This window comes from Salvia splendens, chromosome 7 (genome assembly GCF_004379255.2).
Source record: "Salvia splendens isolate huo1 chromosome 7, SspV2, whole genome shotgun sequence".
NCBI classification, from domain to species: domain Eukaryota; kingdom Viridiplantae; phylum Streptophyta; class Magnoliopsida; order Lamiales; family Lamiaceae; genus Salvia; species Salvia splendens.
In genome coordinates, this window is record NC_056038.1 from 33,103,147 (window position 1) to 33,116,790 (window position 13,644).

General features: G+C 37.4%; 1 protein-coding gene across 1 annotated transcript; it reads right to left on the reverse strand.

The window, feature by feature from the left end:
- Positions 1–9,029: 9,029 nt before the first annotated feature.
- LOC121810939 (ubiquitin-like modifier-activating enzyme atg7) lies at positions 9,030–13,644 on the reverse strand. Its single transcript, XM_042211682.1, has 14 exons — positions 13,109–13,644; positions 12,205–12,422; positions 11,829–12,020; positions 11,690–11,744; positions 11,515–11,609; positions 11,167–11,356; positions 10,982–11,090; positions 10,757–10,901; positions 10,517–10,675; positions 10,220–10,408; positions 9,888–10,088; positions 9,678–9,793; positions 9,437–9,593; positions 9,030–9,365 (listed from the first exon to the last, which is right to left on the reverse strand). Exons 1-14 carry the CDS (start codon positions 13,254–13,256, stop codon positions 9,192–9,194), a joined length of 2,148 nt encoding a protein of 715 aa, XP_042067616.1. The 5' UTR covers positions 13,257–13,644; the 3' UTR covers positions 9,030–9,191.

Genomic DNA, 13,644 nt, shown 5'->3' on the forward strand with positions numbered 1-13,644 from the left:
AAATAATTTTACTATTTTTTCCGGTACAATTTCACGAATTTAGACAATGGGATTATTAAATATATTTTAATGGAGGCTTAATAAAAGATTTTGGAACTCCCACAAATGCCCATGTGATATCCAGCATTTTAGTTGGCTGGCGTTTTGGGACACTGAATTAGTGAGATATGACCTAATCATTGATGTAATTTCTTCAAGGGTTAAACATAATGTTACTTATTAATGGATGCAAGTTTATTTTTTTTAACTCACATAATAAGATATAATACTGATTAATATCGCACAGGTAAACCTAACAGATCCGGTTGGGATTATAAATTCATATTTACATCCTCTAATAATTATCGAATATATTTATTTATGAGTAGAAAAACTCTCTCTGATTTGTGGTTCCATTGTTAAGCTACAGAATTTATTATTTTAATTAAGAATTAGTGTTTATGTATTAAAATATAATTCTGAACCAACATTAATTGCTTATTGTGGTGTAATGTTTTGATCGTCTGGTTCCATATTCCACCAAAACCGGTTATTTGTTCAGTTGTCCTCACACATGTAGCTAGGCTGCAATGGGATAAAATTAATAAGATCTTAATAAATATTTTATCATTTATATTTGCTTATGATCATATGAATTTCTATAATATAAAGTAAAAAAAAATTACTTTCTGATTTATAAATCTTGCTTCTTAATTTATAGATATACATTACTAATTCTTTCAGATTGAGTACTGGCTAGTTACCTCTATTTTATGATTTTATCCCATTTATGTATACATAAAATCATTTTTTCAGAAGAGGGTATGCCTTTTCATCTTTTAAACAAATTCAGTTATTCACATGAATTGTCTGGTGTTTACCAACTATATATAGATGAATGCATTTATCAAACGACTTCACATGATATATTATTGTCTTTTTCACCCACAGAATAAAAATGATAAATGTACATAAATTGTACATGTACATAATATCCTTAAATTTTTAAATTTAATTGAATTTACTTAAAAATTAATTATGTTATTTATTGTATTATATGTAGCAATAAGAAAGAAGTGATATAGAAATTTTATGTCAAACTTGATTTGAATTAATTATACAATGTTTAGTAAAAAAAAATTCTTAAATATACAAATATGTAAGTTAAAATTTCAATTTTTTTTCGAAGTGTTACAAAATTATTAGTATGAAATTTATTTTAAATCATGTTTATAAATCAATTTTCAATGTAAAATATTAAAAAAATCGATTATATACATATGTACGATTATACTGCCCTTTTCAGAATACCTCATATTATAGTGCTATTATTACCATGTTGTCTTGTTTCCGTATAATTTGGACTCTCAGGGGAACAAAATCTAGATATATATTGTCCAGGCCAATTTCCACGTTACCACTAATCATACTGATTCTATTTATTTTTGTACTACTAATATATAAACATTTAATACTGAAAGATTCATTTATTAGGCAATAAATTTCTATAGAAAATCGCAAGACACGTGTGCTCTATGTAGTGGTTTGGTCTCCCATATCTAAATTAGAAAGGACATTTCAAAACCAAGATAAGTTACCGTGTAGCATTATTTTCACTTGCATTTCTTTTGAGATAATTTGCATTTCGATTTGTAGGTCTCCTGAATTCATCAATGCAATCAGACCAAATTAAATTCATAATCATAAAAAAGAAATACGATTTGTTAGTATACCGTTCAAGTTCATCTCCCATTACCACTCCTTTTTCTATTTAATCTTTTTCTGAAGGGAAAGTTTCATTTATTTACGTGATCACCTCCGCTTGTTTCACAAGATTGAATAAGCTAGAATAAATATTGGTCACAAAAGTGATCCGAATTAAAATAATTAGAAAATTGTTGTCACGACATTAGAAATAATCTTCCTCGGCATCACAACTTCTCCTTTTAAGTTATAAATATGTATATTAATTAGAATAGAAAAACGTACTTGAAAATTGAATTCCCGTACATATTCGGAAAAGGAAAAAGATGATAAATATGATGGTGGCAACATTACCATTTACCACCCATGTGGAGTTGCATTCATGAAGAAGTTTTAAAGCTTTATTAATTAAATTCATCATGTATTTGAAGTTGGCATTAGCATTTGGCATTTTGGCTCCAACTATTAATCGATTTACATGTTCATGGTGTGCTCCATGCACTCAAATTTTGTACACGTGCAATTCTCATACAACACTTGGCTCTTCCTAAATTTGCATCTAATGTTGGAAATTAGACCGGAGCAAAAACGAAATGGAACAACAAGAACACGAGGATATACGTGGTTCGGCGTAAGCCTACGTCTACGGGAGAATCACGGATCGATTTACTTCAATCACGATCAAGAACTACAATCATACAACAAGATCACACACTCAAGAACAAGCTACTCTCTCTTCGCATATGAACTCACATCACACCGAAGACTATACAAGCTAATTCCTCACAAAGATAGTGTGTATCTCTCACTCTAGCTATTGATTGTTGTTATGATCTCTCAGCTGATTTCTCTCTCTCGTTTCTTCTCAAATGAACTCCTTGGATTGCAGCAATATTTATAGGGATTGTATCATGCAGTTGAAACTGCCATGAATGTGTAATAGCTTTAATAGCTGTTGCATAACAGAGTTTTGAACTCAAACTTCTTGATCATGTGTCGCACACTCCACGCTCGGTTCCGATGCACCCTCACTCGTTGTTATCATCACAAAACTCCTAACAATCCTCCACCTTTTGAGATGATACAACACTTCTTTCGATCATCTTGAACTTTGTCGATCTCATGTCCGAGTAGCGCCAATCTTGACTATTCTTGTCAGCATCCTGACCCCTAGAATCATCCCCAGATCCTCCTCCATCACTTCCTTGATCAGCCACAACGCCTCCACCGGATGATCGCCTCCACCGGACGATAAAACCTCCACCTAATCTGAATCTTCCCTGTTCAGAATTGGAGTTGCTGATCCCTGGAGATATCACACATCTCTCATAAGTGATAACCGAATTTCTGTCAAGATTATTACCACTTTCATCGCTTAGGATCGATGCCTGGACCGCTAACGAGCACGCGTCGTCGACACTGCTCTCATGCTTCTTCGCATCCCTCAAACATCTCCTGGTTACACAAAGCTTTTCCACCAGTCGTGTAATTTCCTACGGTTTTCGTCACGAAACCTCGACCTTCTCCGCATGAATCTCAGCTACTTTTGTTGCATCGTCAGCATGGCTCTGTGCCTGGTTCTTCGCAGCAGACGTCATTGACAGTTCTTGCTTCAACTTCTGAAGCTCCTGAGTTGCAGACAGTAGTGCAGCGTCAATTGTTACGAATCTTGATGAACCCTCTCCCCTCCTTAGTATTCTGCGATGCTATTTTCAGCATCTCCTCTGCTCCTCCGTCAGAAACTCTTCATGACTGGAAACTCCATTTCCATATCAATCTGTCGGCGCTTTCACGCAGATAAAAAAGGGGGGGAATCGCCTAAAATGACATCATCACCACTCGGATTTCTCGATACAAGTATTCTCGAAGCAAGCTCCTTCTCAGCCTCCAAGAATGATAGTTTGTGGAACCAAGAATGATAATTTGTAGAAGCAAGAATGATAGTTTGATCCACCAATTTGCTTCTATCTTCTTGTTTCAGAGTCCGCAATACCATCTTCTCTGACCTCAGATTCACCCCTGAAACTGATTTCCTCTTCCTCCAGTTTCCGAACCTTAGCCAGCAACAAGTCCTTCTCCTTCCGAAGCTTGATCAAGTTTCAATCCCCTTTTTCAAGCTTCTTCATCATTGAATCCACTTGGTGAAGAGAGCCTGCTGCCTTGCTGGGAACCGGCACATCATCATCATCCATCGGTGCTTCGCGGCGAGGTCCACGGAAACCTCCGCCTCCACCTCCACCGCGATGTGCCTTCTCATCCAGAACAGGTGCCTTCCCTTTGCTCTCGGGATTGGGCTTCTCCAAGACCGCTGTGCATCCCTTCTTGAACTGAGCTCCGACTTTTTCCAACGATTCTCCTCTTTCCCACAGACGGCGCCACTTGTTGGAAATTAGACCGGAGCAAAAACGAAATGGAACAACAAGAACACGAGGATATACGTGGTTCGGCGTAAGCCTACGTCCACGGGAGAATCACGGATCGATTTACTTCAATCACGATCAAGAACTACAATCATACAACAAGATCACACACTCAAGAACAAGCTACTCTCTCTTCGCATATGAACTCACATCACACGAAGACTATACAAGCTAATTCCTCACAAAGATAGTGTGTATCTCTCACTCTAGCTATTGATTGTTGTTATGATCTCTCAGCTGATTTCTCTCTCTCGTTTCTTCTCAAATGAACTCTTTGGATTGCAGCAATATTTATAGGGATTGTATCATGCAGTTGAAACTGCCATGAATGTGTAATAGCTTTAATAGCCGTTGCATAACAGAGTTTTGAACTCAAACTTCTTGATCATGTGTCGCACACTCCACGCTCGGTTCCGATGCACCCTCACTCGTTGTTATCATCACAAAACTCCTAACATCTAACCCTATAAAAATATCTATAACGCCCACTTCTCTAAATACACATGCTAGCTTGTGTCCAGTGGCGAAGCCAGAATTTTAAAGTTGGGGGCCCAACTTACTGAGGAAATCGGGTTTATAGGCTACTTTGCCTTTAAAATAACGTAAATGTACCCATTTTGTTATCTATTCCATAAATGGGAAAACGTCACTCTCGTTGGCGTGTTTTAAGTGAAAACGCCACCCGTATTGGCGTTTTACAACGTATGTGTCGTCGTATGGCATGTACGTTGAAAAATGCCGACGTGGTTGGCGTTTGAACGAAAAACGCCAATCCCACTGGCGTGTTTCAAAAAACGTCAATTCGGGTGGCGTTTTTCATGCCTTCCGCCGTGAAAAAAAGGCCAAAAATTATCCCAAGGTATACACGCCAATGGGATTGGCGTGTATCAACCTTTCGTTCAGGCAAACTTTCGTTCAGGCATTTCATCAAACACTTGGAGGGCAAACTTTCGTTCAGGCATTTCATCTAACAGTTGGTTCAAAATATTTAACAGTGCTTGAAGACTTGAGTCGACGATGACCCACAGTCTCATTTGCCCCGTTAATCACGTAATGTATATATATACGTCTTCACAATCTAAAAATTGTTTATTTTTATCATTTAACGATAAAAAACAGATTTATTTCATCCACATGGGTGAATAGTCAATATTTGGAAAAAAATAGATTTTTGTCATCCACATGAGTAAAGCATTAACGGTTATATTGGTAAAGAAACATAAATTTTTAACGGTTATAACATTAACCAATTTACTTATTGGTCAAGACACACACTAGTGTGTTCATTTCTAATCATAAAATATTTTGTTTCATATCTAACGTTTGCATAAAAAATTAATGATCAGAGATGTTTTGACCATATTATGATTAAATATTATTATAATTAATCAAATTAAAGTCCGAATTATTTTGGTCATTCTTGGCTGTTCCTCGGGTCCGTATGTATCATCACTATACTTTTGGTCCAAGTCGTTCCATCTTTCATTCTAAGTCTATTTCAGCTCATTATAAGTTAAATATTTTGAGGTTGAATGATAAAAATAAACAATTTTCAGATTGTGAAGACGTCTATATATACATTACGTGATCAACGGGGCAAATGAGGCTGTGGGTCATCGTCGACTCAAGTCTTCAAGCACTGTTAAATATTTTGAACCAACTGTTTGATGAAATGCTGAACGAAAGTTTGCCCTCCAAGTGTTTGATGAAATGCCTGAACGAAAGTTTGCCTTAACGAAAGGTTGAAACACGCCAATCCCATTGGCGTGTATAACTTGGGATAATTTTTGGCCTTTTTTTCACGGCGGAAGGCATGAAAAACGCCACCCGAATTGGCGTTTTTTGAAACACGCCAGTGGGATTGGCGTTTTTCGTTCAAACGCCAACCACGTCGGTGTTTTTCAACGTACATGCCATACGACGACACATACGTTGTAAAATGCCAATACGGGTGGCGTTTTCACTTAAAACACGCCAACGAGAGTGGCGTTTTTCCCATTTATGGAATAGATAACAAAATGAGTACATTTACGTTATTTTAAAGGCAAAGTAGCCTATAAACCCGATTTCCTGCCAACTTACTCTTCTTGGTTGTGAGATATTCTTTTCTTTCGTCGTCGCCAAAAACTGATATAACCTAAGTGGGGACTTCGAGAAAGATGGATAATATGTGCGAAATAACTTTAAAAATGAAGTTACTAATAATATTTAGACTAAAGTCCCAATTTGGTCCTTAACATATTGTGTTTTTTTTATTTTGGTCCAAAACATTATCTTTTGAATTATTCGGTCTCTCACATTTGAAATCGGATCACATTTGGTCCATTTTGGATGGTTCCGTCAAATTTTTGACGGTTTTAATTATCGGGTCACAAATCCGTCACTAATCTGTCACTAACTGAGAGAAACAAATTCGTCACTAATCCATCACAAATTCGTCACTAATCCGTCCCTAATCCCATTATTTACATTAAAAAGAAAGAGAAGTAAAAAACATTTCTTCTTCCCTTCGTCTTCTTTAATTTCTATCTCCTTAATTTCTCTCTCTCTATCTCTCTCACACACACACACAGAGTCACCGATGAAGAAAGCTTCACATTGCGGAGCGCAATGTTGTTAATTGGCGGGGACACATGCTTCCAACGATTATGAATCAGCCCAGTTCCGTAGACCCAACAGCGCCGCCGCCGCCGCCGTCGTAGCCACCGCGATCCTCCTTCAGCTGCGACCGCCACCCCGCCGAGAACTTCACCGGCTTCTGCCCCATCTGCCTCTGCGAGCGCCTCACCACTCTCGACGGCAACTCCTCCGCCAACACCCCCTCCTCCTCCCGCCGCCCCTCCTCCTCCTCCGCCTCCTCCCGCCGCCCCTCCTCCGCCGCACAAAGTCATTCTCGGCGTCCAAGGACGAAGCTTTGAGCTAATTCTTCGAGCCCCAGAGGAAATCTTGCGATGTTAGAGGGAAAAACACTATCTGGTCTCTCTTCTCCCTCGACGACGGCAACACCTCCTCCAGCCAAGAAAATGCAAGAAATTGATGAAATTGAAGAATCCCATTTGGAGAATTCAAGAAACAAAGTTGAATTCGAGGTAAATGAAGGCGAAATAGTTTAAGAAGAGAGTAATGTGAAGATGATAAAGAAGCACATTGATCTCCACGGCCAATAGAAGAAGAGCTCCGGCGGAGGCGGGTTTTGGGAGGCGAATTAGTGACGAATTAGTGACGGATCAATTTCTCCCAGTCAGTGCCGGATTAGTGACGCATTTGTGACCCGGTAATTAAAACCGTCAAAAATTTGACGGAACCGTCCAAAATGGACCAAATGTGAACCAATTTCAAATGTGAGGGACCGAATAAATCAAAAGATAATGTTTTGGACCAAAATTAAAAAAAACGCAATATGTTAAGGACCATTTTGAGACTTTAGTCTAATATTTATAAGTTACATTTATGGATCTCTTATAATTCTATGGAGCAAAAACTAAGGATAAAACTAAATAAAAGGAACTTTGTGAAGGTAAAACAAACAAAAAAATAAAAAATAGAACACTGTGACTTATAGGATTCGAACACTGAATTTGATACATTTTTGGATCTCTTCAATTATATGTTTCAACGTTGTTTGTGCAATGTAACGAATTACTACAACAATGTACAATTATCCAACAAATATATATTATTAGTACATGTATCTAATACAGTAATATACTGTACTAACAAATATACAGTGACAGTTTGATATGGAGTATAAATATAATAAATGTAACTACCAATAAATATCACAGAACGAAATAAAAGATTATGGATATGTGTTTTATCTTGGTAATAGACTGTACGGTTTAATAAAAATATGATAAATTAAGAGTTAGAGAGAGTAAAAATGGTTAAATATTAGTTCTATTAATGAAAAATTAATAGCGTTTGGCTTTGAATTTAAGCTGGTGTGCAGAAGTAGTAGTGATGAGGTTTTCCACTATTTGCTTCTACTTTAATGGTTGCTCTTCCTCCCAACTTGTGATTTGAACAACGGAGATTACGACGTCTCATTCAATAAATCTTTTTGAAGGAAAACCAGGTTTTACTTAATTCGGTCGTATATGGAAACGTGAATATAAATAAATGACCCAAATATGAAGTTTACATGAGTTTGGGAGGTTATGGTTAAAAGTTCTACAACTTTATCTATAATATTTTATCCTTTTCATCATCGTTATTTTTTGTTTCCTTGCAAAGAACAATATGAGAGGAATGGATAATCCCAATTTAATTGGATATTACTAAAAATATTCAAAAATTAATCGAACCCGGGTCTGTATTCTACCACTAGACCACTGGTGCTAATTTATTAAGCTGGCCTAGCTGTTTTTATTACTTTTATTTTCCTAGGTCAGATACACAGTATTTATTTATTTATATATAATTTGGACTTCAGTACTATATTACAGTGCTATGTATTGCCTTTTGTTTGCTTATAATTTGGACTTCAGTGATATAACCTTATGAGAAGTTATGAGATTCAATTTTATGAACCAAATATAAGGAGTAGTACATATTTAGTCATGTGATATAATCTTTCGAATTGAACTGTATTGTATTATTGAGTAGAAATATCTAGTACTTGAATTAAAACGTCTACAAACTTGCTCCCTCATTACCAATACCCAAAAATTAAATTTGTCACAGTCACACCATGTTTGCAAAAGGGATGGTGGCAAGTTTAGCATTTACCAGCCACGTGGAGTAGCAATTGATGAGAAGTTGCTATGTTTTTTAGTAATACCCATCATGTCATGTGTTTGGATTTGAAGTTGGCAATATTTGGCGCTAGTTAAGATGCACAGTTTTTATTTCTTGATGAGTTCTGTGATTTCAAACATATAAAATGAAAATAGTCACAAACGGTATAGGTTGACACACCCATCACCCTTGTATAATATACTCCTTATTTATGCAGAAGGAAACGGCGTGTAAATGTTGTTTGCCTTTAGAATAAGGCAATTAACATGCATTCAGCTAAACCAATCCTTTTTCAATTTATTTTTAAAATTAGTAATAATAAACCTCTCTATTGCCAACGTTAATTAAAACTCAAATGAGAGAAAATTCATCATCGTCATCGCCAGTTTCATCAGCCCAATCCACTTCGAATTTGCCGGCTGATTTCATCAGTTCAGTTAGACCAGTTAGATCTTCTAAATATGTAGGATGGTTGATGGCTTCAAGTATAAAATCCAATCCTCTCTTCTCATACTCCTCCACAACCTGCACATGTTTATAACTTAATCAACAAATTACATGCCTTATATTCAAATGTTCTGTGAAATAAATCTTACAATGGAGCTACAAGCAGTGCAACTTGCAGACGCGTGGCCGACGAGGATCATCTGAGAAAACTGGGACAGAGAGCCTCGCACTTGATGGGGCAGAATACCAAGAGGTTGATCGCCTCCAGTATCAATTGTGCTGGAAAATTCAGCTTTGGCTGATATCCTAAAATGGTTATCCAGAAAATATAAGGAAAAACGTAGAAGGAACTCATGAATAAGAGCTAGAAAGTGTGCAGAATCAACGTACCCAGAAGGATGATGTAGAATTCCTACAAGAAGCTCAACTGCGAGAGATGATGCAATAGGAGCAAGTCCTGGACGTGTGACGGTACATTGCTGGTCTAATGTACGGTTAGAGGTTGACTGCAAAACAGACGAGAACAGTTTAGATTAATATGTGTTTGTTGTGGAGGAGGGGTGTGATATCTGAGGACACAGTTGCTTTAGTATTAGTTACATCAACTGGAGCAACAACGTCGTTGCAAAAGTAACAGCCTAATCTCTGCCCCTTATTCTTCCCCACAAGTGAGATGGTTGCAATTTCAGCAGACAAATCATTCACAGCTTCTGCTTTTATTTCATGAGAAGAAATTAAAGGGCCAGCTCCATGGCGCATAACTAGAAAGCTATCAAACCCGAGAGCGGCAGTAATAGCGATCTACAGTTAAAGCAAACAAGTTCATAAATCAGTAACCAGATTTAATTCAATGGCTAACATATTACAGAATTTCAAATGGCAGTTATGAAAAATCAATCTCAAGGAAGGAAAAGAAAGAGGATCAGATCAACCTTGTTGGTTTTGGCGCAAAGGAGAGTTGGAAGCCACCTACTTTCTCGTGTATCAGTTAGCAAAAAAACTACATCATGTGAATCTATTAAGTTATGCAACTGTTTGCAGTCTTCAAGCACACTGTTCTCGTCTTGGCTCAGTATAGGATGCCCAGGCATAGGAATAGCCATTACAACAGATTGTGTTTCCTGCGATATATATAGCACATGAAATAGTGAGAAAGTCAATAAAAAGAACGTGTCCTTGTGTGAAGAAATTGACATCATGAACGAAATACAGAAGTTAACACTATATACCACTGCCGGATATATTCTAGATAAACTTTTAGCAGCTGCTATGGCCTTAAATTCGCCACCATTCAGACAATCATCCAAGGTATACAGTGACTGCCGAAGTGGATTAGACATAGAAACTCTACCACTATCAACAAATGTGATCTTCCGAACACCCCATGCCTGAAATAATTAATAAAAGTGTAAAAGGTAATTGAGCTCGACACAAATATTGTGTGATATATAGATTTCTAAAATCCATACCATAAGCATCCTAGAAACCTGGCATCCAAGTGTACCTGCACCTAAAAGAAGGCATCTTGTAGATGACAAGACAGTCAGATTTAGTGATGGCAGCTGACGCCATCTCATAAGCTTTAAGTTTAAATCGGCAGCTTCAACTGCTAACCTGTCAAAATTCATGTAAAACTAACAATTGGACACTGTGATGAGGTTCTGAATTGTCTGGTAGTAGATTGTGCAGAATACCTATTTGGATCCATTGTCTTGGCAAGACTAATGCACCTTGATGCCTTTCTCCCTCTGTTATTGAGTTCCCAGCCAACAGCATTTGGCACGTTCTCATGATTTCTCAGCTCTAAACAAAGATGCTCGAATGAGAATGCATCAAAAATGTAACTGCTGAAACACGACAGATATTCTGGTAGATCTACCTTCCGAATTTGATACTGATGCTTCTCCCACCAACGATGATTCTAGATCAGCCAAACCACGACTCTCACGATAGCAGAAAAACTGAACCTTAGGAAGACACCATCTTCTGAAAATATACCATAAGAAGTTTCGAAGTGGCCAACCAGGATTATTCGGAAGATGGCAAGGGTCATAAAATCCAAACAGGACCTGCAGGGAATTGGATATGTGGTTCAATTATCTAGTTGTGATTGGTCATTCAGCTTCATTCGTGCAAAGACATCAATGTTAACAGCATATGTCTTTCTGCAATTGGGTTTAAGTTGATATTTTACTATCACAATCCTTTTATTCTACATATGACAAACCTTATGACCATCCCTCTGACAGGCTTCAAACTCAGCCAGATGCCTAATGGTCGCAGCAGAATTTGAAGGAATGGATACCAGGAAGAAAGGAACATCTGCAAAAGACTTGACCTTTAGCTTTGACTTAGTGGAAGTAAAGATACCTAACTAACAATTTATTAAGGATGACATTTACCTGTTGTTGAGCACATATTGCGCCAATCATTACAAGCAGCCGTCACAGACTCCACCTACAAGCACAATGTTATCTTATGTATCAAACTTAACATCTCAAAAAGATGACAGTAATACCAGCAGCTTGATATTTAAAACACCTCATCCTTACTAAACCATTGAGTAGCCGGCTTAAGATTAACAACAGTTGCTGGAGGGTCAAGAACCAATGCTGGGAAAGCAAACCAATAATAAAAGCTCCATTTTTTCAAGTCAGCAAATGAAATGACGAGGAATCTTGATAGAAGGCTGCAGTCCTCCTGGACTTTGCCGGATATGATATCCTCCCATATCTGACATTTCACAAAACATGGAAATGAGAACATACCCAAATTCAAGCAGATTTTTCGTCATAAAGATCAGTACAAACAAAATATGAGTTCGGACTTTGGAGCAAAGAGAAAAACCTCAACCTCAACCTCAATAAATTATGCATAAGGCGAGTCAAAAAGATAAAACAACTGATAAAAATTAGACCTTTTTTGCTTCTGCTTTGAGTAGGCTTTGTTTGTCGAGAACCTGGAACCCCTCCAATGTGTTTGTATTGTAAAGAATACCAGGGATTGGACATCTATTCCTGTTCCCACGACTTAATACTGGCTCAAGTGATTGTTCATTAGACTCGGGAGGTAATGATTCCGTTAAAAGAGTTAAATGATTGGATACTTGTCGATGTGAAGAAGGGGCATAGTAACCTGCCATGGGAGTTATAATAGAAGTGAAAACGTCTTCATGGTTCAAATATCTACAGGTATTCCCTAGTCCCTAGAAGTCAATTAGTTCAAAGTACAGTGCTTGCAAAAAAAGGTATCCTCATTAACCTCTAAAAGCCAGGTAGTTACCACTGCTTATTAGTGCTTAACGGTAAAAGCATGTAGTTTAGGGAGCATCTAATAAAAGAAAACCAGCAATGTTAGTAACATGCCAATGGATTAGCAATGGCCCAAACATTTCCAATCTGACATTAGACATTTTCTACATTTTCAGGGGAATATTTCAGTGGGAACCTAGGACCTGTGAAGTATTATCATGCATAACTCTGATTTATTTGTATGCCCAAAATATTTTTATCCCCTTAATTAATACTACCTACAATCTGATTAGTATTACTGATGCGATACAATTGTAATATCATATCTAAACACTTAAATTCAAGCCTTAAAGAGGATAGAACAAAAGTAGCATCAAAGCAACGATGACACAAATGAAGGCATAACTGGATGAATAAACCTAAAAGTAATTAGTGATGCCGATGCGATTGCAGCCTACAAATAACAACACAATGCACTGATCTCAACGCAGTTTTAATTTGTGGAAGTCATAAATCAATCCAAAACAAGCTTGAAAATTGGAAGCAATCCTGGTGTAACTTAAAGGGTACCAGTGATAGGAATAGGAGATTCGTCAATCCCTAGCTTGTTGAGCTTCAGTGATGATAATCTGTGCCAAAATCCCTCGTCCACTGCACTTTGAAAAGGAGCGAATTGAAGAATTGATTCATTCCCTTCATCCACCGAACTGGACAACATGAATTCCTATGTTTCTCTTTGCTTTGATCAATCAAATAGTATTTACAATTGGGGTGAAACTACGCCGCATAAGGATCGGCTACTTGCACAACTATAGCCAAACGCTGCGAAAATTTAGAAGAAAATTAGGGCACACAGTTGGGACTAATGGAGTTTGTGCCGTTCTCGGGTTTGGATGAGGTGAGAAGAAAGTTGGATTGAAGTCTTGTAGATTTCTGTATCTTCCAAATGGATTGAAGTCTTGTAGATTTCTGTATCTTCCAAATCCGATCCATACGCTGCTTCAACACTTGTTCAATTCGGGAGAGGAGATCCCTCAGGGAGTGCAGTAGTTAAAACGCAGTCAATTTCACGTGAAACGCAGCAAAGTTTTAGAGAGAGAGAGAGA